Source organism: Phascolarctos cinereus, unplaced genomic scaffold (assembly GCF_003287225.1).
Source record: "Phascolarctos cinereus isolate Bilbo 61053 unplaced genomic scaffold, phaCin_HiC Scaffold_7;HRSCAF=346, whole genome shotgun sequence".
NCBI classification, from domain to species: Eukaryota; Metazoa; Chordata; class Mammalia; order Diprotodontia; family Phascolarctidae; genus Phascolarctos; species Phascolarctos cinereus.
Window position 1 is genome coordinate 54,191,737 of NW_027556180.1, and position 24,346 is coordinate 54,216,082.

The 24,346-nt window shown below is 35.0% G+C and overlaps 1 protein-coding gene across 7 annotated transcripts in view; it reads left to right on the forward strand.

Moving 5' to 3' along the window:
• XRN1 (5'-3' exoribonuclease 1) overlaps positions 1-24,346 on the forward strand; it is a 98,723-nt gene that overhangs the window by 38,642 nt on the left and 35,735 nt on the right. For 6 of the 7 annotated variants that reach the window (XR_002321426.2, XM_020970919.2, XM_020970922.2 and 3 more), the window contains 11 exons: positions 147-267; positions 365-463; positions 3,898-4,001; positions 6,761-6,892; positions 10,432-10,594; positions 11,126-11,239; positions 11,372-11,470; positions 13,205-13,320; positions 18,535-18,681; positions 20,540-20,629; positions 20,998-21,133. Coding sequence is in view for 6 of the 7 variants with exons in the window: in XM_020970919.2 (XP_020826578.1) it covers positions 147-267; positions 365-463; positions 3,898-4,001; positions 6,761-6,892; positions 10,432-10,594; positions 11,126-11,239; positions 11,372-11,470; positions 13,205-13,320; positions 18,535-18,681; positions 20,540-20,629; positions 20,998-21,133 (1,321 nt within the window). In the remaining variant the exon portion in view is untranslated. Of the gene's footprint in view, positions 1-146; positions 268-364; positions 464-3,897; positions 4,002-6,593; positions 6,633-6,760; positions 6,893-10,431; positions 10,595-11,125; positions 11,240-11,371; positions 11,471-13,204; positions 13,321-18,534; positions 18,682-20,539; positions 20,630-20,997; positions 21,134-24,346 lie in introns of those variants that run through there. The other variant, XM_020970924.2, reaches the window with a different exon arrangement.

The window sequence follows — 24,346 nt, forward strand, 5'->3', positions numbered from 1 at the left end:
GGGAAGGGGGGCAGAGCTTTATCATTCTCAACCTTAAAAGCAAGCCTTTACTCCCTCATAGTAATTTTTTTAAATGAAAAAAAGGTAGAAAGATTGCTATTGTTTATAAGCTTATAACATAATTATTCTTTTGTTCATTTCTTTAGGTATAAAATAATATCTTTAGATGCTTGGCATGTAGATGTTAGTCACAATAAAATAACTAAAATTGACCAGAAGGCACTGTATTTCTGTGGGTTTCCTACTTTAAAGCACATCAAACACAAGGTCAGTAATTTAGCTTCAAATTGCCATATTTCTACTATTTAATATAAAATTACAAGAGCTAGAGAATTAAATTATTGGGTTGGTGTTTTTTTTTAAGTTTTTTCTGAAGAAAAGTGGAGTACAAGTATTCCAGCAAAGCAGCCGTGGAGAGAATATGATGTTAGAAATCCTAGTTGATGATGACTCAGATGAACTTGTAAGTATCTCATTCATTCAGCAGTTATTGAGCTGTTGTTATGTGTGTAGCATTATGTTAGTAACTGAAGAGTTTTTTTAAAAAAAACAGTATTTATGTAGTTGAGAAGACAGTCAAATAGGTAACAATAACATATGTGATTATAAACACCAAAATGAGTGAAATAGACTTATTGTTCCATAGAAATTTGAAGTCAGTATAGACTGTAGTCATTGGGAACTATTCTTAGAGAAAGTGAGATTTGATTTGGTCTTTGAAGAATGGGATTAGGGTCGGAGAAGAAGAGGAAAGGGAGGCAAAGACACTTTGGGGTTAAGGAACAGCACGATAATTTTCTTGAAATTTGAAGTGAGAAAAGTGAGGTAACCACTGAGACTAGAGCCAGCGGATTTATGTTTGATGGACAATAGTAGGGGATAAAGTGAAATCACAGAGTTATGGTAGAGCCAAATCATGAAGGGCCTTGAATGTCTCTTAAAGAATTTGGATTTTATAGTCAGGGAAAAGTAATAGAAAGGTTTGTTTGGTGTTTGGTTTGGTTTGGTTTTTTGTTTTTTAGCACTGTGAAATTTCAGTTGGCATTAAGGAATTGTGTTTGGTTTTGGTTTTTTTTTAAGTAATGTTGTGGTAGCAAGTTGGATGTTAGGCAGTGTAGAGGCTTACACGTATAACGTGTTCAGGAATGGAGGCCTCTGGTAGGGATGCCTAAAGTAGGGTAACAGTAGTGGGACTGGAAACTACTGGCAAAAAAATTACAAAGGAAAAAGCACCATCGATGGTGAAAAACTGAGGATAGTCAAATATGACTCCAGGGTCTAAAGCCTTGATAGCCTAGGAAGATGGTTTCCATTAAAGGGAATCAGGAAATTAGTTTGTAACAGGAAGATGATAAATTGAGCTATTCCATAACTATGGTTATTTCTGAATACAGAGGCCTAAAGATAGTTAACTATATAGAGAAATGAGATTCAAATAAAAGGTTGGAACTAGACATTCAAGAAATGTCTAGAGATGATAGCTGAAGCCATAACATAGAATTGGTTCAAAATGTAAAAAAAAGTGTCTAGAAAGGTCATTTGAGTCTTGGAAAGTGGACGGACATTTAGGAGCAAAAGGAGGAAGAGAATCCAGAAAAGGAGACTGAAAGGTCAGAGAAGTGTTTTGTCCCAGAAACTGAGAAAGTTTCAAGAAGAAAATGGTTTTCACTGGTATCAGATCCTGCAGAGAGATCCATGAGAAAAAGAGAACTGAGAAAAAAACCATTGAATCTGGCGATTTGGAGACAATGACTTATGAATGTACAGTTTAATAGTGATGGGGACAGAAGTCAGATAGCAAGAGCTTAAGGAGGGTATGGATAGGTAATAGTAATAGTGATGATTATAATACAACATTTACATAGTGCTTTAGGGTTTGCAAAGCACTTTACAAATATCTCATTTTATCTTTACAACAACCCTGAGAGATTACAGATGAGGAAACGAGACGTAAAGAGGTTAAGTGACTTGCACGGAGTCACACAGCTAGTAACTGTCTGAGGCCAGATTTGAATTTGGGTCTTCCTGACTCCAAGTCCAGCTCTCTATCCACTGCACTACAGTTTTATGCCATTTTAAAGGGTAAGGCAAAATGTTGTTCAAGATAGGAGAGATCTCAGTATATGTGAAACCAAAGAAAAAATCAGTAGGAGAAAATGTTGAAGATACTTGAAAGGGAAGAAATATGGGTGAAAGCAAGATCACTAAAAAATCATGATTCCCAGATGATATCTAAGACAGGGGACAGCCTTGAAAAGAGAGGGGCAGTTCTTCCTCAAAAACTAGAAAATGGATTTCACATTGGACAGACACACACACACAAGTGAAGAGGTAGTAGATGAGTTAGCTTAGGCTTGATAGGAACATTTAATTCATGCATATTTCCATTGAATGGTTTCATATTATTTTAAATACCTCGATGATTTGTAATACTAAGATACATTTCTAAAAAATAGCTCATTCATTTAGTTCAAGTAAGAATAATTGTTATTAGTAATGGTCCAGAGTATTAAAATGGGGAAAACATGAATTTCAATTGCATGTTTGTAATTTTGTTCTTATTGTAAAGCTATTAAGTTCTAATTCAGAGAATATATTAAATAAATTGAATTGTGAAGCATTTTAGCTTTAATAGAATCTTCATTTAAAGTAATAATATAGGGAATGAACTTATTCTTAGAGTGGTAATGAGATCAGAACTCTTGGGTTCTACATTTAAGATTTGTTGTCATTGACTGATTGATATATGTAGGCAGTGGCATTTGTACCTGTAGACCAACACTGTTCCTCTTGGCTATATTGAAACTTACTTTTCTGCACCTGGTACATAGCAAGTATTTTCATTCAAGATTAAAGACAGTACTTGCTAACAGCTTAAAGTGAGAAGCAGGGACCACAGGCCACCTGCCTGGTGTCTCTGCTCACCACACAACAGGAAAGTACTTTGGGCTGGGCACAGCAGCTCTCTCCTGATGAGAAGACCATTGACAGAGGGAGAGATAGACTTGGAAAGGAGGGAAGAGGGAGTAGCCAAAGTGCCCTTCACCAGCCAGCACTAGCTTGGAGGGAGAAAAGGGAAGGGCAAACAACCAAGGACAAACTGAGCAAGAGAAAATAGAACTGCAGAACAACAACAAACCTGGAAAAAAAGTGCAGAGAAGGAAAAGGCAAGTAACAAGGTTGAATTCAGGAAGGAAAAATTACTAAGTGGGGCGTGGGCAGAGTGGCTGTCGAGGAGCCAAAATGTTGGCATAAATGGGTATTATTGGGGAAATTGGGACATTTCAAAAAAAGTTGAAAACTGAATATAAAAGAGGAAAACCTATATTATCTCTAAGCCTAAAGAGAATTAAATAAATATTGTACTATTTTATTTTGCATTTGTTGTAATTATTTTTGCTGCGTTAAAATCTTGCTCTGTTGCCTCATCGTGGCATGGAGGTTACTCTGTATTCTTGAAACCTTGCTGGTAGAGTGCAAGCTTAAGCAGGTCTTCCCAGGCAGGAAAAGCTCCAGATACTAGCCCAGCTACAGACTGTATCTCTGTCATCTGAGAACTAACCTTGCTAAGTGTGGAGGAACCAATAAACGTGAAGGCTGGCCACTGTATGATGACTTTAATGGGCTACAGCAGCTCATGAGACTGAGCTAAAGGGCAGAGAGGCTACAGTCTGCATTGGTGGAGGAAGTAGCCCCACCAATAAAATCACAGATCTTGATGTATTGATTATTTGTTAAAGTGTCTTTTTTTTACATTGAAAAAACATTTGCAAAAAATATAAATTTTTCATAGTTTAATTTTTGTCACTGAAAATCTGTGCTAAAAATTTTTACTTCTTGGTCCTGAAGGTTGACTGATGAAATGGCTAAAATAAAAATTACTGCTTTTTCTTTAAGCAAATAGAAAATGTTGCTTCATTGGTGCTTGGAAAGTCTGTCTTTGTTAACTGGCCTCACCTTGAAGAAGCTAGGGTTGTAGCAGTATCAGATGGAGAAACTAAGTAAGTAAAATGTAACAAAAATTAATTTCCTTAATTGTGTTTCCCCTGCTTTGTTTTCCATTCACCTGTCTTTCCCTTAGAGGTCAGTATTTTCTTCTCTGTTTTTTCTACTAAGTCCAAATGTTCTGCAAAGGTATTAGTTAATAGACTCAAGTGCTTATTTAAACCTGTTTGAATGAGGGGCGGGGGGACACCTGAAGTCTGATGCAAGAAGCAGAAGTTGATTCAGAAGTATCATTTTGATTTTGCATGTTTATAGAGCTTTCTAAAGTGACACAGTTCCACGTTGTATGTACATGCTTTAGAAAAGCATCTTTCCTTTTTTGTCATTCTCAACACCAGCAAACACAAATACAACTCTGCCCAAAGAACAGAAAAAGAGGACTTCACATGAAACGGCAAATCTCTACCATGTACATCTTGCCCTTTTTTCCAGAGTAACTAATAAATTCAGCATGTTAGTTAGGAAAGCACACTTTGAAGAGATCATGTATATTATATGATGGCAGGGTAATTGTTTTTTGCAGACCCCAAAACCTTTTTTAAAAAAGGGAATTATTGGGGCAGCTAGGTGGCACAGTGGATAGAGCACCAGCCCTGAAGTCAGGAGGACCTGAGTTCAAATTCGACCTCAGACCAAACACTTGACACTAGCTGTGTGACCCTAGGCAAGTCACTTAACCCCAACTGTCTAAAAAAAAATTTTTTTAAAGAAATTATTATACACATATAGAATAACTAAAATTGAATAATAATAATAGTAATTACTAGCATTTAAGTAGCATTCTAAGGTTTGCAAAGCACTTTATATCTGTTATCTCATTTGGTCTTCAGAATGTCCCTGTGAGCCACAGTAGGTACTGTTATTATTTCACAAATGAAAATAAGAGGAGCAGTTCAGTGACTTGCCCAGGTCACACAGTTAATTAAGGGACAGGGGTAGGATTTTAATTCAGGTTTTCCTGACTCCAGCTCACTATCTACTCTGCTATCTAGTTGTCTTGAATCCTCAAGGGAAGAATACAGGTAGACCATAGTCAACTAGTAAGCATTTAGTGCTCACTAAAAATTTCATGAAATACCATTGGTGTTTAGGTTCTTGTTCAGTTCTGACTCTTCCCTTTGTTCCCACCTTACCTCCCAGTCCACTGCACACACTGGGTCCAGTGAGTGTGAGGAATTCCATAAGCTTGTGCTTCAGGGCTGCAAATAAGAGTGTCTATGTTAGGAAGAGAAAAGTGCACTATGTGGACGGGAAACCCCACCCAAGCGCAGTTACTATGATTCTTTGAAACACATGAATAAGAAAGATATCTTGCAATTTTAAAATTAGTGCAGTTCATGTTTAACATTTTCTCAAATGTTCTGAAGGGTATAAATAAACAGCTCTCCAACCAATTTCCCAGTGGCAGTGACTTTGATTCTGCCTGACCACACAAAGGAAAAGGGGAGAGACAAAGAATGCAGAAGAACGACTGAAATGCCAAAAGATCAAAGGGAAAACCTTGATACAACAACCATTTGAGAAACTCATATAAAAACTGAAGGGAGAGTAAATAAGAAAAAAAGAAATTCCAGAATTCTCTGATCTAGAATAGAATTTTGGGGACTTTCCCCAGTGATCATAGAACAGCAGGAGGAAAGTTCAAAATTATTCATGAGAGAAATAAAACTTTTTTTAAAAAATTAGGAATGAAATTAGGTTGGAAATCAAAGCTGTCGATGCGCAAATGAAAAAAATCAACAACAGAATACAAATCATAGTAAACACTCCAAAGAAGACTCAGAAAGAGAAAATTATATATTCAGAACACAAATATATTTAAGTGTAAGGAAATTTTACAGAGCAGCAGCAAAAGGCAACAACATTAAAAGAATGTTTTGATTCTTTATGAGAAAAAGCAACTGACTTTGACAGGATATACAGAAGGAACTTAAGAATCATCAGACTCCTGGAAGAACGTGACCAATTAAAAAACCTGGATATCTTACCTCAAGAAACAGAAAAGCAAATTTTAAGAAAATTGGAGAAGAGAGAGGTCTGTGCTCTCATCACAAATTATCATAAGGAAGTCATTTTGCCTAGTGCCTTCTCTGGTGGACAGTTCTCTGGTTCCTTGAGAATAATGGATATTTAATTTTTATCTTTTTGTTCCTAGTGCCCAGTATGTACTTAATACATGCTTGTTGATTGAAAGACAGATGGAGCTAGCTTTAAAAAAGGAAATTCTACCTGTAAATTCACAGATGATTCTAGTGAGAGGGAATGGAAGAGTGACTCCTGATGAAACTAATGTGCCTACACTGACCACTCTTGGATGGGCTTAAATTCTATATAATTGGTTAAATATTTGCCCTTTTTAAGGGAATCTTTGTCTTGGTCTAAGTAAAATTTTCACTATTTTTTCTTTAAATTGAGCTTTCAATCAAGCATTAAATTAGGTCATTTTTCCCTTAGGTCTTATTTATCTTTCACCTCAAGGATATGTCTCCTTCTTATGAGAACTGTTTATGTACACTTTATAGCATTTGAGAAAGTGTTAAATATGAACTTGACTAATTTTTTTTAAAAGATTTCTCTCATTCATATAGGTTAGTGGAATCATAATGGAGTGGAACAGGGCTTCCCAGGTAAATAAAAAGTGGGTTGTTCTCTTCACATCATATAGTCTTACTGGCATCTGAAGCAGTGGAGTTATCTTAAGGGTTCCACATTAAACTAGTATTTTCATATCTGTTTCATTGCTTTGATTTTGAAGGTTTTACTTGGAAGAAACTCAGGGAACTCAGAAGCTTTACTTGGGAAAAACTGTCCCACCAACTAAAGTGGTTCATGTTGGTGATAAAGAGCAGTCTAACTGGGTGAAAGAAGTACAAGCAATTTCAGAACAGTAAGTGTTATGAAGTTTATATTTTGATACTACAGAACCAAAACATGACCATTCTTTCATCAGTTTCACCAGGTTATTCATTAATAGTTATACTGAATACTGAACAAAAACGCATATTATTTGCTCAGAAGAAGAATGAAGAATTATCTGGAATAAATGTAATTATGAATGAGCTGCTGGTGGTGATTACATATTATTCATTTTCCCTAAAGTGCAAAACTTGGTTTCTAACATTTTGAGCTACTTATAGTAACTACTCACAATACACTGTTGCTGAAATTGGCACACTATAAATTGAGAGAAGCCATTTTCCTATACCTATTTTTCTAGTCTAATAACCATAATTTCTCTTGAATTTAGTTTTCTTTTTGCCTGAGATCTTATCCCTTTAGTGTTGTCTCCATTGAAAGATTTTTAGAAGTTTGAATCAGCATATTTCTGTATGTGCAGTGTGAATATTTCTTAGTCATTTTGGGTATGTGATTAATGTAGCTTGTAGGCGACACCCCCCCCCTTCCTACCCCAATTTGGGCCCCCAGTTAACTGCTCCAGGTTCTAAATATTTTGTGGATCAGAACCCACTCCAAACCATAGCTTGCACAAGCGTCCAGTGATGGAGGGGATGCTGTGACCAGCGTATCCGCATTGAGGGGCAGCTCACACTTTGAATGCCGCAGAGCCCCCACTGACTCCTACTGATACCATTATGCTCTTCTCTGCTGGAGGTTGTTGCTGTCCATTGCTTTCTGCCCTGCCCTTCCTGGTTCTACCTTCCATTGTTCCTGATAGTCATGATCTTTAGCTCTTTCAGGCCCCGGTACGCTCTGGCAGCATCCTCTGGCAGTGCTTTGGTTGTAGCTCTTTAACCACCTCTGTCACCCTCATCCTGCACTTCATGAGCCTTTTCCTGCAGAGAAGACGCAGCTTTTTCAGTCTGTTCCCAGAGTTTTCTTTTAGAGCCTCAGTCATCAGTGCTGCGATTATTTGGCCTTCTGGAAAAGTGACAGCTCTCAGTCAGCATCTTCAGCCAGTAGCTATGGAGCTCTCTTAACCAATGGCTAGGAAGCTCTTCTGCTCAGCCAGGTTGCACCAAAGGTCAAGGCCTCAACTAAGATCAGATCTGCCCTTTGAACTCTTCTTAGAACTCTTCCGTTAACTGATTTTCTTCTTCTGAGCTCTTCTTTGAGCTGAACTCCTTTTAACTGCCTTGTCTTCTACAGGCTTACCTGATTTTCTCACTTCAGCTGTTACCTAACCTATGTCCAGAAATTCATTTTAGTTTTTAAGACTTATTGAACCCCCTGGCTTAGGCAAATCTCTCCAGGGCTTCACTTCCTCAAATGGAAAAAGGATTGAGAGAGATTGTGGTAAGAAAACTGTTTTAAACTTACCCCAGCAGCCCCTCTGTTCTATGCAGATAAGCAATAGCTATGCGGCTAGAGAATTCCCCCAGCAACCTGTGATAGCCTGGTCTCTTTCTCTTGCCTCTCTACACTAAAATTAATTTTTCCGGTCTCTGGCACATTGACTCTTTCATTTCTGCTTACAAGCATGCCCAGGTCTGTACCATTCCAAAAAAAAACCTTCACAAAACCTAGCCATCCCTTCAAGCCATCATCCTATTTTTCCTTTTCCATTTCATAGCCAAACTCCTAGGAAAAAAAGTTTTATATTCACCTTTACTTCCTTACCTTCCACTCAGTTCTGAACCCAAAGTAGCTTGACTTCTTTATGATACCACTCTGCTGAAACCACAATCTCCAAAGTTATCAACAGCCTTTTACCTGTTAGATCCAGTGGTCTTTTCTTAAACTCTTAGTAGTTTTTTAATACTATCAATTACCTTTTCCTGTTAGATACTTTACTGCATTGGCTTCTGGAAGTGATATTGTTCACTTCTGGCTCTCCTCCTGTGGCTCTATCCAGTGCCCTTTTCTAATTTCTCTCCCTAATGATTTCATCCCATGGATTCAGTTACCTCTACTTAAATATTTGCAAGATTTATATATCTGATCCTGACCTACTGATATCCATTCCTTTATTGCCAACTTTCTACTAGATAATCTTTACCTGCATTCCTCGTTAGGAATTCCATCTGTTGTCCGACAATCTGTTATCCAAACTTTACTTTTTCTCTTGAAGGAGTCACTGTCCTTCCATTTCCCTAAATTCTCATCTTCAGGATCATCTTTCACTTTTCACCCTCCCTCATCTCTAGTCTAGTTGGTTTCCAAGTTTTGATTCTACTCTCACGACAGTGCCACCATCCTAATTTAGTCTGTAACCTCTTTTCCTCCTAATAATTCTCTCTGCTTTCATCCTCTGTCTTCTCTAGCCTATTCTCCATATAGCCACCAAAATAATCTTCTCAAGGCATAAGTCTGTCTGACTGTCCTTCAGAAATCTTCAGTGGCTCTCTGTTGCCTCTCCAAAGTCTGGCTGTAACTCAGCTTTTCAGATTTATCTCATATTCCTTCTTTTTATGCAGTTTAAATTCCAGCCAAAATTCAGTACTTGCTGTTCCCTGAATTTTGCATTCAATCTCTTATCTCCATGCCTTCGCATAGCCTTGTGCCCTCTTCCCCGAAGTATACTCTCTCTCCTCTCACCCATGCTTCTTAGAATTCTTCAAAGCTTTCTGCTCAGAGGTTACCTCTTATGTTGAATCTTTCCTTTTCCCCCAATTGTTAATATTCTTTCCCTTTTCAAATTACCTTACATTTGCTTATCCATATACATGTTACATGTTCCCAGGAAGGTCTTTGAGGATAGGGGTGTTTCACTTTTTCCTTTACAGTGTCTTGACCATAGTAGACCCATAGATACATACAAAGTGTTTGTTGCTTTACATCGAATAGAATGGGTCATCAAGACACAGGGGAAGAGATTATATTTTCAAATGCCTGGTATTTTAGCAAATCCTTGTATCTGCATTAGAATTATTGGTCTTGATTTTTTTTTTCCTTCTTTCAGGTACAATTTTAATATTGCGTTAGACAATATCAAAACATATCATCAAGTATGATGCTTCTGGAAATTGTTTTTTATAAATTGAGTCAATGTATAAATTAAGTATTGGGTAAATTTAGATCTGTAATTTGTAATGTATTTTTTAAAATGTAAAACATGTTCAAATTAAATGTTACACAGTTTTAAAAGCATAGTAGCTGTAATTTTTTTTAACTATTACTAGTTTTATTCTGCTGCTGCCTTTTTCTACATACAGGTATCTTAACAATAATTATAAGAATATAAATATATATATAAATTTATTTTAGTTTTTTCTTTTACCTGTAAGAATTCCGTGTAATTCTTATTTATTCACAATATGCCATGCATCCTTTGGAGTAGGATCAGGTAACAGCAGAAAAACATAAATACCTAAAACATGAAACATATCCATAGTTATTCACGAATTTCTATACAGGTTTTCTGGGGATTTAATTATTAATCCAGTTAAAACAGTTTTGGACAGGGACTGGGTTCTACTCCCAACTTATTTACATATATAAGTTTCTCCCTTGTATTCCCCCTTTTAGCTACCAGAGAAGAAAAGGAATAATAATAAATGAAACTTCTGTTGTTGTGTATGCTCAGTTACTTACCGGTCATAAGTATCAATTAAATCAAAATGGTGAGGTTCATCTGGAGAAACAGTGGTCAAAACAAGTTCTTCCTTTTGTATATCAAACTGTTGTCAAGGTAAGGCTCCTTTTAGACTTCAGTCTCTTCTTGATGCCTAGTATTGCACACTACATAAAGAAAACGATAAATCTTGTTACCTTTTTTATAAGGTATTGAAATGGAAAAATAACTTCATGATTTATAATTATGAATGTGACATTTCCTGAATTGCTGACATTCTAGATAGGATGGTAAGACAGAATTTAGCCAGTGGTAGCCAGATTTCTCTAAAATGTAAAACACTATTTGCAGCCATGCATTTACTTTTTTTTTTAAGGTTTGCATACTGTTAATGTATTTTCCTCCCCCAAAATAATAAGCGTAAATAAATTAGTAAACATAAAATTACCTTTTTTAGCAGTAACCTTAAGGTATAGTTACTCTCTGAATATTCAGTAATGGACTTTAAAAGACACATGATGCCTCTTTTCTTTTACAGTATCTGATTGTATTATTCATAGAAAAATAATCATGGATAAAACCCACAACAAAAATCTAAAATTCTTTAGAAAATTTTACTCATATTGATTTTTATATTTTTGTTTTTAGGATATTAGTTCTTTTGAGACACATTTCTCTAACATCAAAACATTGGATGACCTATTTCCACCTAGAAGTACAGTCTTTATGCTGGGGACTCCTTACTATGGCTGCACAGGCGAAGTTAGTTCTAGTTATTTATTACTATTTCCATTCTCTTTTCACATTTTAAAAATTATATGGCTTATATTTTAATTTAGGTGAAAAGTAAAATGTGAAAGATCTTTAACAAACTTTTATTTTTTTCCCCCAAAGGTTCAGGATTCAGGGGATGTAATCGCAGAAGGTAGAATTCGTGTGGTTTTCAACATTCCATGTGAACCTCATCTTGATGCCTTAATACAGAACCAGCATGTGAGTATAGTCATTCACCTTGTCTGAACAAACACTCTTTCAATTAGTTTATGAGATGTTAAAGTAGCAAATGACCTTCAGAGATGTTAAAGGTAGTTAAATTGTTCTTATGTAGCTTTCTCTAACAAATGAACTGTTCTGTGTAATAACATATATCTTTTATATTAGAAATATAAAAATATTTCCATCCCATGACTTTGGTTCCTAATGATTGAGATCTTTGATTCCTAAAACTAATTCAGTTTTTAAAAGAAAATACAGTACTTGTTTAGTACTCATGTTTCAGAAGCCCATGCAAACCTTCAGTGAAGATTATTAGTTCAGACTTGTGCAGAGTTGTCATAACTAACAAATTCTCCAGGAAAAATTGACCAGATTCAAAGATCAAACTTAATAAATCTTGCAAAGCATAGTTCCCTCCATTTTAAACCTTATAGGATAAAAAAAAATTTTTTTTTTAGTAGAGCTGCTGCCAATTGAAGATAAACAAGGCTAACTGTGGAGCAGATTTTATGCTATGAAGTTTCTTCTTCATTAACACCCCTTTTGTGGATCCTTCTTCCAGTAGGATTAAATGTTCTTCTAATCTCTCCTTCCTTTCTTCCTTCTGGACTTTTATAGGAAAGGGTTCATTGATAAACAGATAGCTACATGATAACAAACAGTTATACCCCCTTTCCCTAGTATCACCTATTCCCTCACCCTCCCTCAGATTTAATGCTTTGACAGCTTGTCTGGGTTGGACATCATTACATGAGGTCATAATCTGGCTCCCCTTTACCTGATTATGGTGGCCATGATCTTGTTTTCTCTATCAGCAATCCAGGTGGTTGCATCAGATAGTATGGCTATTATACATCATTGCTACCATTCCTTTCTCTGTCTGAACACAACCTCATCCTCTCTTCTATTTCCTCTAAGCCACTTCTCCCTTCCTTTGCCCTGAGACTCACAAGTGTATCTTTTATTTTATAGGACATTTGTCATTATTTTAGTGAGTGGTTATCATAAGGTAATCTCCATATCTCTTGGAACAAATCTCTTATGTTCCTATTTTATTGCTACCTCTGATAATGAAGTTTCTGAGTGTGTTGTTTTCATCAGTAGAGATGCCTTTTCTGAACGCCAGTTTCATTATCTATAAAATGGGGACAATAATACTTGCACTTCCTTCCTCACAGAGTTGTTATGATAAAAGCTCTTTGCAAACTACATCATGATATAAAATTATTATTGTTGTTATCATTGATGTCAGGGGCTAGGTTCTATTTGTAACAGAGCTGATTAATACAGTTTTTTGCCTAGTGAAAAAATGTATAGACTGGTAGTATTTTATTTTTGGCCAAACTATCTGCATTGTATCTTCCCTTGCATAAATAAAATTTAATTCTATTTTCTTATATATACATATCTATATCTATATCTGTATCTCTGTCTATATCTATATATATACATACACATACAGAGAGAGAGAGAGATATTTTCATGTTTTCTTTTAATTCTTGTAAACACAGTATTTAATAAGAGGTAAAAACAAAAAATCTCCATGCAAGTTTTTTTCTAAATAGGTCAGCTGCATTTAACAATACCTACATTTATATAGCCGAAGGGTGTAGTGATAGATTTACTCCCCTTTGAAATAAGTTTAGAGATTAAAGGCAAAGGAAAAAATCTAAAGCACTTATATGTTTCTGCCCTGCACCATAATGATTTTTTTTATTTTTGTATTTAAAGAAATATTCTATAAAATACAATCCTGGATATGTTTTGGCCAGTCGTCTTGGAGTGAGTGGATACCTTGTTTCAAGGTTTACAGGAAGTATTTTTATTGGAAGAGGATCTAGGAAAAAGTAAGTTTTTAGAAAAATAATTAATATTATAAGATGGAAGCAAAATGAAATATTTAATGTTTCAATACTGATTTAAAATATAATTGTAATTTTTCTTAACTCAGCTCTGATAACTGATTTTTCATCCAATTCAACTTCTATGAAATGCCTTGTCCAAAAGAGATAATTCTTAACTAGAATAGATAACTAATTGAACCTTGAAAAAAGGTATCAGAGTGTTTGTAAGTCCTAAAAATGACATTTGAAAGGTGGAGCCCAAATGAAGGAGTAGCAGCAAGAGTTCCAGTTGAGTACAGTCAAGCTACACACACACACACACAGATATAAAAAATGCAGCAGACTTAGTCCTGATTAGAAAATCCAAGGGGAAAAAAAATCACAGTGAATCATTTTTCCTTCTCAGGTTGGCAGTGGGAAGTAGAGAGGTCTGTGGACACTGGGACAGAACTTAGGGGTGGGAAATGGAATGAGATGAGGGCCTAGCCAAGAACAAGGATATAGCATTCTAGCCAGGGAGAGGCTGTGCATAAGCAAGAAGAGGTCCTGGATCCAGCACAAGGGTAAGATGAGCCTTATCTTGCACAGGGTACAGGAACTGGTGCCAACTGGCATCTTATGTCACTCAATACTCGAAACAGATCTAGGGCAGTCTGAGGATAGGACCAGCATCTGGGAGTGGTGTTACGTAATGACGTATGGTCATGTCCCTTAGCTATGTATTAAGCAAGGAGCGTGCAGGAGCTATATGACTTCCCAGGAATAGAACAGGAATCTTTATTTCTAGCCTCTAGCCTAGTCTGAACTCTGCAGTAGAATAAGCAGGATAGGAAACCTAGACCAAAGGGGAGGCTACAGTTTTGTCACTCTGAAATGATAGAGATTAAGTCCATGAACACTCTACTGGAACCTTCGCATAGGTATGTAGGTTACTCAGAACCAAATGTAAATCACGAGATTGCAGAGCCTGGACAAGGAGGACAGGTTTTCCATGGATCAGACTACTTTGGGAACACTGAAAGATTTTAGAGACCTAGCCTGACCTCATCTTGAGATCCTGGAATAATATAACACTCAAGTTTCCCAAGAAAACAACAGCAAGACCCTAGAGGACACAAGCTCAACAGACATTCCCTCCCTAAGTTCACAGATCCTGATCCTAATATAAAGTCTGAAATCAAGATGTAGACTGGAAGAATGAACAAACAAAAAAAAGAATCTCATCACAAGAAAACTATCATGGTGGCAGAGATACTCAACACAAACCCAGAAGAAGACAATAACTCTAAAACATCTGTAAGCAAAGTCTCAAAGAAAAACACAAGTTGGGCACAAGTTTATCTAGAATTCCTAGGGAAAGTAAATCAAGAGGTTTTTTTCCCCGTTTTTTTTTTCTTTTTAGGCAATTGCAGTTAAGTGACTTGCCCAGGGTCACACAGCTAGTAAGTGTCAAATGTTTGGTCTGAGGCTGGATTTGAACTCAGGTACTCCTGACTTCAGGGCCAGTGCGCTATCCACTGCGCCACCTAGCTGCCCCCTAAATCAAGAGTTTTTAAAAGCATTTAAAATATTATAAATTAAATAAGAGCACTGGAGGAAGAACTGGAAAAGAAATGAGAGCTGTGGAAGAAAAAACTGGAAAGAGAATTAACGGTTTGACATAAGAGGTAAAAAACTTTGCCTAAGTCACAAACCCCCTGAAAATTAGAATGGACTAAATGGAAACTAATGATTCCATGAGAAAACAAGAAATAACTAAAACAAAGTTTAAAAAAAAACTGAAAGAAAAAAAAGAAAACAAAGTATCTCACAGCAAAAACAACTGAACTGGTAAACAGATCAAGGAGAAAAAAAATAATTATTTCAATTACCTGAAAGCTATGAGCAAAAAGAAGAGCATTATATTTCATTATATTTTAACATTATATTTCAAGAAGCCTTTAAAAAAAAAAACTACGGAGATCTCTTAGAACTAGGGGGCAAAGATGATCAGAAAGAATCCACTGGTCACTTCTTGAAAAAAAAATCCAAAATGAGCATCATAACCAAAGTCCAAAGCTTCCAGGTCAAAGAAACAAATAGTGTAAGCAGCCAAAAAGGAAGAATTCAAGTTCCAAGAAGCCATTTCAGGATCATGTAGGATATAGTTGTTATCACTTTAAAGACATAGAGACATTGAAATATGATACTCTCATTGGGGTGAAGGAGGGGAAGGATGAGGAAAATCATCTTCCATAATCCAGGTGCACAAGAAGCCTACACAAACAAGGAGAGGGGATTACAGGAAAGACTGACATTTGAATCTCATTCTTATCCAAAATAGCCAAAGGAAGGAAGAATACGCATGCGCACGCACACACACACACACACACACACACACACACACACACACATGCACACAGACTTGGGGGCAGAAATACATTTCACTAAATCATCGGCATTTCTATATATTACCAACAAAGCCCAACAGCAAGAGATAGAGAAATTCCATTTAAATTACTGTAGACATTGTAAAATGTTTAGGAGTCTACCTACCAAAACAGACCCAGGAACTATATGAACACAATTACAAAACACTTTTCACACAAATAAAGTCAGGTCTAAATAATTGGAAAAACATCGTTGTTCATGGGTAGGCCGAGCTAATATAATAAAAATGACAGTTCTACCTAAGCTAATTTGCTTATTCAGTGCCATACCAATCCAAATACCAAAAAATTATTTTGTAGAGCTAGAAAAAATAATAAGATTCATTTGGAATAACAAAAGGTCTAAAATATCAGGGGAACTAATGAAAAGAGATGCAGGGGAAGGTGGCCCAGCCATTCCAGATCTTAAATTGTATTCTAATGCAGCAATCATCAAAACTTCTTGATACTGGCGAAGAAATAGAGTGGTGGATCATTGGAATAGGTTAAGTATACAAGACACAGTAGTCAAGACTGTAGTTATCTATTATTTGATTAAACCCAAAGACCCCACCTTTTGGAATGAGAACTCACTATTTGACAAAAACTGCTGGGAAAACTGGAAAAGAGTATGGCAGAAACCAGGCATAGATCAAAATTTCATACCATATACCAAAATAAAGTCAAAATGTGTTCATGATTTAGATATAAAGGCTGATGCTATAAGCAGACTGGGAGAACAAGGAATAGTTTACCTATTAGATTTATGGAGAACAGAAGAATTCATGACCAAACAGGAAATAGAGAACATTACGAAATGCAAAATGGATAACTTTGGTTACATTAAATCGAAGTTTTTGCACAAAGCCAATGCAACCAAGATTAGAAGGAAAGTAGAAAATTGGGAAAGAATTTTTACAACCAGTGTCTCTGATAAGGGCCTCATTTCTAAAATATATAGAGAATTAAGTCAAATTTATAAGACTACCAGTCATTCCCCAATTGATAAATGGTCAAAGAATGTGAACAGGCAGTTCTCAGATGAAGAAATTAAAGCCATCTATAGTCATATGGAAAAATGCTGCAAATCACTATTGATTAGAGAAATGCAAATCAAAACAACTCTGAGGTACCACATCATACATATCAGATTGGCCAACATGACAAAACAGGAAAACAATAAATGTTGGAGAAGATGTGGGAAAATTAGAACACTAATGCATTTTTGGTGGAGTAGTGAAATGGTCCACCCATTTTGGAGAGCAATTTGGAACTTTGCCCAAAGGGCTATAAAAATGTGCATACCCTTTGACCCAGCAATAGCACTTCTAGGGCTGTATCCCAAAGAGATCATACAAATGGGAAAAGGACCCACATGTACAAAAATATTTATAGCAGCTCTTTTTGTGGTGGCAAAGAATTGGAAATTGAGAGGATGCCCATCAGTTGGGGAATGGCTGACCAAGTTGTGGTATATGAATGTAATGGAATACTATTGTGCTATAAGAAATGATGAGCAAGCAGACTTCGGAAAAACCTGGAAAGACATATATGGTCTGATGCTGAGTGAAGTGAGCAGAATCAAGAGAATGTTGTACACAGTTAACAGCCACGTTGTGCGATGAATAATATTGATAGACTTAACCCTTGTCAGCAATACAAGGATCTAAGACATCTCCAGAGGCCTCGTGATAGAAAATGCTATCCACATCCAAAGAAAGAACTATGGAGTTTGAATGCAGATCAAAGCATACTATTTGCTATTTTTTTTCTTCTGTTGTGTTTTGTTTCCTCTTTCTGGTGGTTCCTCCTATTGGTTCTAATTCTTCCTTACAAAATCACTAATGTGAAAATATGTTTAATAGGAATTTTTATGTATAGCCTATATCAAATTGTGCACCATCTTGGGGAGGGAGGTGGGAATGGAGGGGGAGAAAAAATTAAAACTTAAAAGCATATGGAAGTGATTGTTGACAAATCAATTTAAATTAATTAAAAAAAGGAAAAAAGAAAATAAAGAAAAAGTTTTTTTAAAAATACATTTCACTCAAGGGAAACAGAAAGGAAAAGGGAGGGTAAGGAGAGTGATTAGTCCTAAGCAAAACATTAATTAAGGCTATACAAAAATATTTATAGCAGCTCTTTTTGTGGTGACAAAGAATTGGAACAGTGGGTACTTATCGATTGCCTATGAAAAAGAACAAGTTATGGTATATAAATATGATGGAATATTGTTTTGCTATAAGAAAATATGACCAGGATATTTTCAAAAAAACCTGGGAAGACTTATATGAACTGGTACAGAGTGAGGTGAGCAGAACCAATAGAACAAAGTATACAATAACAATAGCGTTGCAGTTTGAAAAACTTTAGAAACTGGTCAGCACAATGACCTACCAACATTCTAGAGAAACTAAACAATGAAACATCCTACCCACCTCTTAATAGAGAGGTGATGAATTCGGAGTGCGGAGTGAGATTTTTTTTTTTACATGGCCAATTTGGAGATATTTTGTCTGATTGTACATGTTTGTAGCAGGTTTTTTGGGGAGGTATGGCGGTCGAAAAGATTTTTGTTGAATGAAAAAATAAAATTTAATTAAATTTTTTTAATATAATTCAATTCCCTGCCTCTTGTTTTATCTGTGCTTTACTTGGTTCAGCTTTTGGAGTTTTCCTTCAACTTTGAACCGATATTTGCCACAATAAGTAACCTAGAATTAAAGCCAAACTTTTCTGAGATTGGGAAACAATTTTAATTTGTTACCTCATCAAAATTAATATGCCATTTTTGTTTGTTTTTAAACAGTCCCCATGGAGACCACAAAGCCAATGTGGGATTGAACCTGAAGTTCAATAAGAAGAATGAAGAGGTTCCTGGCTACACCAAAAAAGTCGGCAATGAATGGATGTATTCTTGTGCTGTGGAGCAGCTCCTGGCAGAGTACCTTGAGAGGTAGTGTTTCATGAGGTCCTTCTTCATATTCTTCCCCACAACCGTAGGATTTAGTGTCATTAATTCATTTTGTCAAACTGATTTCAGTTCTTTGGTTTTAAAAGAGATACAAGCATTTAAAACATAACTTGATTTTCCTTAACCACCATCGCAGGTGGCTACATCATTCAATGTGTCAAAATAGAGAGAATGGTGACCATAGTTAATGTTGAAGAAAAAATAATGAGAAATAAAGTACTTTAAATTACTATGCTATAGATTCCATGACATCTTCAAAGCTGTACTGTTCTTGATGGTAAGAGTTTCCAAGCCAGAACTTTGCTTCAGTAGATATAAATCTCATAGAAAAAAATTAGGATGTAGAATTTAATTGTAATCTTTAAAAAAAAAACTTGTCATATTATTTACAATGATTTTTTTCAGTCTTATATCTGAATTATCCTCATTTTTATAAATAATAGCTCTCTGGTCTTCTAGGACCTTAAGGGATTATAAAATTTTAATACTGAAAATAACCTTTGAAATGTCCAAAAAATGAGAAAACTGAAGCCAAGAAGTTATTATGGCTTGTGCAGAGTTATATATTTAGTTAGTTGAAGAGACCCAAATCTCCCAATTACCATACTAATACTATGTATATCACCTCCTATGTGATGTTATAGAAAGAGTGTTGGACTTGGAGTCTTGGGTTCAAATCTAGAACTTAGTAGCTGTGAGACTTTTGGTATGTCACCTAGCCCTTCTGAGCCTCAATTTCCTTATCTATAAATTGAATCTAATAGTGTCTGTAGTACTTACTCAGGAGCTTATAAGGATTAAATGAGATAATATATATTGTTTTTCAAATAAATATCAACTGTTAGTTTTATTACATGTTTTATGAACACAGTTCATTTACATATGTTGACAAGTCTTTTAATATTTTCAGATATCTGAGAAATTGTAAAGTGGACACCTGTTTACTAAAATCAGCATGTTAATTTTCATATGAAATTTTAAAGTTTTCATTCCCTGACAATTTAAATTTTACTGATAAACTAAATGATATAATCATTCCAGAACTCTGCACACAATAGTCTCATAATAAATATTGATAATTGATTTTTTTTAACCATTTGAGAGGGTTAAGGAATAGAATGAAGATGCTTACTACTATAGTTTTGAGTTTGCAATAAACTAAAAATTTATCTCATGTGTTAGACGTGTTTTCCCCATATAAGTAATATTTTCAGAACTTATTTTCAGCAACTAACTTTCAAAATAATTTTTTCGAGTTTTCAAGTACCATAGGATTTTAAATTTTTTTACAAAAATTTTAAATATATATATGTGTATATTTGTTTCACTGGGATACCAAATTTCATATTATTTTCTTTCATTCTTATATATGCAGTCATATAAATTTGTTTCTGGAAAGGTAAATTGGAAATTTTCTGTTAGTAATAAGTATAAATTAGACTAGGATTTAAACATATATGAGTGGATCCTGGAGAAAGTTAATGTTATAATTATCACTGTAAGAGTTATGGTAAGATGATCTCTCAGCTTTGTTTTAAAGATAACGAAACTCTAAAATCTTATTTTCTCCCATTTATTCACACTTGTACACATGTATGAATCATTATTATGATTGAAGAATGCTAAATATTGCAAGTTCTTTGAGCTTTATCAGCCTTACTCTTTGACCAGCCTACCTGTAGAGGTTTTTCTGAACACATGGTGACAATGTTCTGGCTCTCAAGTCTTTTAAATCTCTTTATAAGTTCCCTAGCTATAGCAAGCAGTCATCTGTGGCACTTGGGAACAGATGGTTGGAGAGGAGCACTATAATTAAAATTCATTTTGTTATTGTTGGTAGGGTACCAGAACTCTTTAGTTACATAGCTAAGAACAGCCAAGAAGACGTGTTCTATGAAGATGACATTTGGCCTGGTGAAAATGAGAATGGGTATGTAATTTTTGTGCCATTTTAATGATGCAGTAGTTCAAATCAGTGGTCTCATTTATTGACAAGACTAATTATAAAATCTCTTTCATTTTTCAAGTAAAATAAATTATGTTTTAGTCATAACGCTAATGGGATCTTTTTCATGTCATGTATTCAGTGAATGTTTTTAAGATATGATTTCTGTTATGTTGATTTTGGTTTTAGGACATGACATTTCCAAGTTTGTATTGGATCTCTGTCTCCAGAATAAAATTAAATGATTAACTTTAAGATCATAAATCTGGAGACTGTTGTAATTTGCAATGATATATAATCCCTGAGAACACTTTTATCTCTGGAAGAAAAATAATGAATTTTTTTTAATGTAGTGCTGAGAAAGTTCAAGAAATTGTTACGTGGCTAAAGGCGCATCCTGTCAGTGCTTTGTCTCGCTCATCTTGTGATTTACAAATTCTGGATGCTGCTATTGTTGAGAAAATTGAAGAAGAAGTAGAGAAGTGCAAGGTACACATTTTCAATAAATGGGATTGAGTAAATGACATACAACAGAACTAAAAGACAATTCGCAAAATTTTGCAAGTGACTTATTTTGTATTACAGCTAAATAAACATGTTTACATGTTGTTACTAGTAATCCTGGGATTTGGGTAACATCATAACCTTTCCACAGTGTGGTATAAAGATTCTCTAAGTCCTTTGATTCATCATTTACAGCAAACATAGGGTCTAGATGTATAATTCAGTTTTCTTTTATGTCTTTAATTTTTAAAAATATAATTACCGTAAGATCAATGGGGCTAGACAGCTCTGAATTATTTGAAAAGCCAAAGGTGATCTGATTCAGTATGAATAGTTATTAGAGAACAAAGTTAAACAAGGTATTGGTTTTAGAATAAATTTTTTAGACATACTAAAACATTGTATGAGAGGTAACATGATGTAGAGATCCCTCCCATGAGTCAAACAGACTTTTTTTCAAATCCTGCCTCTAACACATAATAGCTACATAACCACAGGTATGACACTCAATCTTTTATTGCATCCAGGCAGTTCTTTTACGACTGTATCTGCCTTCTTTTCACATTTGAAATTTCTTACACAAGTTAATTCACAGATTTGAATTCCCATTGCATCCCCCAAAAAGTCCATAAATTCTTGATATATCTTTTTGGAATCACTTCTAAAATGTTGCCTATTCTTACACTTAGAAACTCAATTATTATACTAATTTTGGTCTTATTTTAGAGATTACAGTTTATTCTATTCTGTGAATCTTGCAATGGCCTTTGACCAAAATCAATAAAAGTCTTATCCAACCTAGATTATAAGATTGTTAATTTATGTCTTTTTTGTTTTTCATTTTAATCTTGATTAAACAAGAACTAATTAAATTTTCTAAATACGTATTAATCCAGTTATGTCTCAAATGAGAATTTAGTACCCCAAATGAAAAGCGTGATGTAGATAATGTTTAGAAACATGCAAATTTTTTGTCAATAATGCCCACATAAGTTCTTTTGTAATAAAGCAGTGGATAGGTAAAAGTGTAAGAGTGACTATACTAGAAATGCACATTTCTTGGCTTTAATCAAATACTCAACAAGTATTCATTGAACTTTTGTTATGTGCACATAATGTTATTATAAATTTGTGTATCTGCTGTCTCCCCTGTTAGAATATAAGCTCCTTGAGGGCAAGGATTGTTTCTGATTTTTCTTTGTATTACTAGTACTTATTAGTTAATTGCCTGACACATAGTGCACTTAAATGCTTGTTGATTGATATCCAAAAGGAACCAAAGTGATACAGCCAAAATCACGTTATCATCTGGTGTCACCTCATTATTTTATATTTGTTACTTCTTAAATAATTTTACTATTATTTTTACGTGGGTATGCTACAAAGTTTCCACTGCCTCTATTTAAAATGCATTTCTTAGACAAATAAGTATACACTTAGTATGAATAAATAGAAAGTGGAGATATATATGTATATATAAAAGGCAAAGAATTTGATAATATGTAACCTAAGCTCGATTTCAACCCTTCAGTAACCTAGAATCCTGTTTTGCATTGTATCCATTTATCTCAGTGTCTGCTGAGTATAATATATACTTCATTGTGGTCTTGTGGAAGTTTGGTTATTTTCTTTATGCATTCATTATCAAAGAATATTTGCTAAACACCTGTGTGTGTGTATATATATATGTATATATATATATATAATATATATGCATATATATGTATATATATATAATATATATGTATATATGTGTGTATGTGTACATATATATATATATATATATATATATATATATATAATATATATATATATATATATATATATATATGAGAAATTATAATCTGAGTTGATAACCGTCTTGTCCAGAACAACTTGTTTCAAGGGAGTCATAATGAGCGGATTGCTCATTTTCCCAAAGAAACCTTAATATATGGATAACAGCAAGATCAGACTCTAAGTTTGAGAAGAAATTAAAGTCTTTGCTGTCTCCAGCCACATGAATGATAACGTAGCAGCAAGTTGCAAGATGGTGACACTTGCAGATCCAAGAAATCTTTGCTTTTTTGTAGAATTTTTGGAGAAAAACACTCCTCATTGTTTTCAGACTCAACTCCCAAAATGCATGTTGTTTTATTTTAATGAAACTAGCGTAATATTATATTCTTCTAACATCCAGTTATAACATTTTCTTTGATAATGCTATGCTGTGTTAATAACTGCTGGCAACTTCAGTACAGAGTTGTGGGGACATGACTAAAAACTCCATTTTAATAATGGGAAAACAGCACGCACAATGGCAAAGTTGGGAGAAGGCAGCCTAAGAACAGGAATTGGAAAATGCTCTAATTTAGCTGAAGTATACAATAATATAGAGAGCAGTGATACATAAGACCCGGCAGGCAGGCTGAATGCCAGGATCAGTTAATACTTTCTCCCTTAAGCAGCATGGAGACATTAGAGTGCTTGGAGGAGAAGAGTGATGTGATAATAGTGGTCCATCAGGAAGATTGCCTGCATGGCAGTGTGGAGGAGCAGCCAGGAAACTGTTAAAATAGGCTACCAGAAGCTACAGGAACAAGAGACAAGGGCCTTAAACTAGGTGGATGGTTGGAAGGGATTAAAGAGACCAGGAGAAAAAGAGACCTTTCAGAGCTAAAAACAGTTAGGATTTGGTACCTGACCTGATGTGTGAGGTGAGGGAAAGGTAAAGATAGCATTTGTTAGATCTTTAATGAGTATCATGTACTCTGCCAGGCTCTGGGGAAACAAGGACTAAATAAGGGTCCCTGTCCCCAAGAAGCATATGTTCTACGGGACGTAAAGGTTCACATTAAATGAGAAAGTGGTATTACATAGGAAAGTTGGAAAAGGCACCAGTTGAAGTTTTTAAGTTCAGTTTTAGACATGCTGACTTGTATCACTCACCCAAGAGAAGACACGCAAAATCCCTGAGGATTGCGAATACAAGTTAAGTAATCACCACTGGATGGTAGCAAAGACATCAGGCTCAAATGCTGCTAAATGTTTATCTTTTCAAATGACGGTGAGAGTAGAATATGTGTGTCTCTCTTTTAAGCACTTTTCTAGCACAGTATCCAACATAGAAAATTCTTAAAATAACTTGTTCACCGCTTTTATCAATCTATAAATTTTTATCTAGTCCCTATTATGTGCCAAGTACTGTGCTACATACAG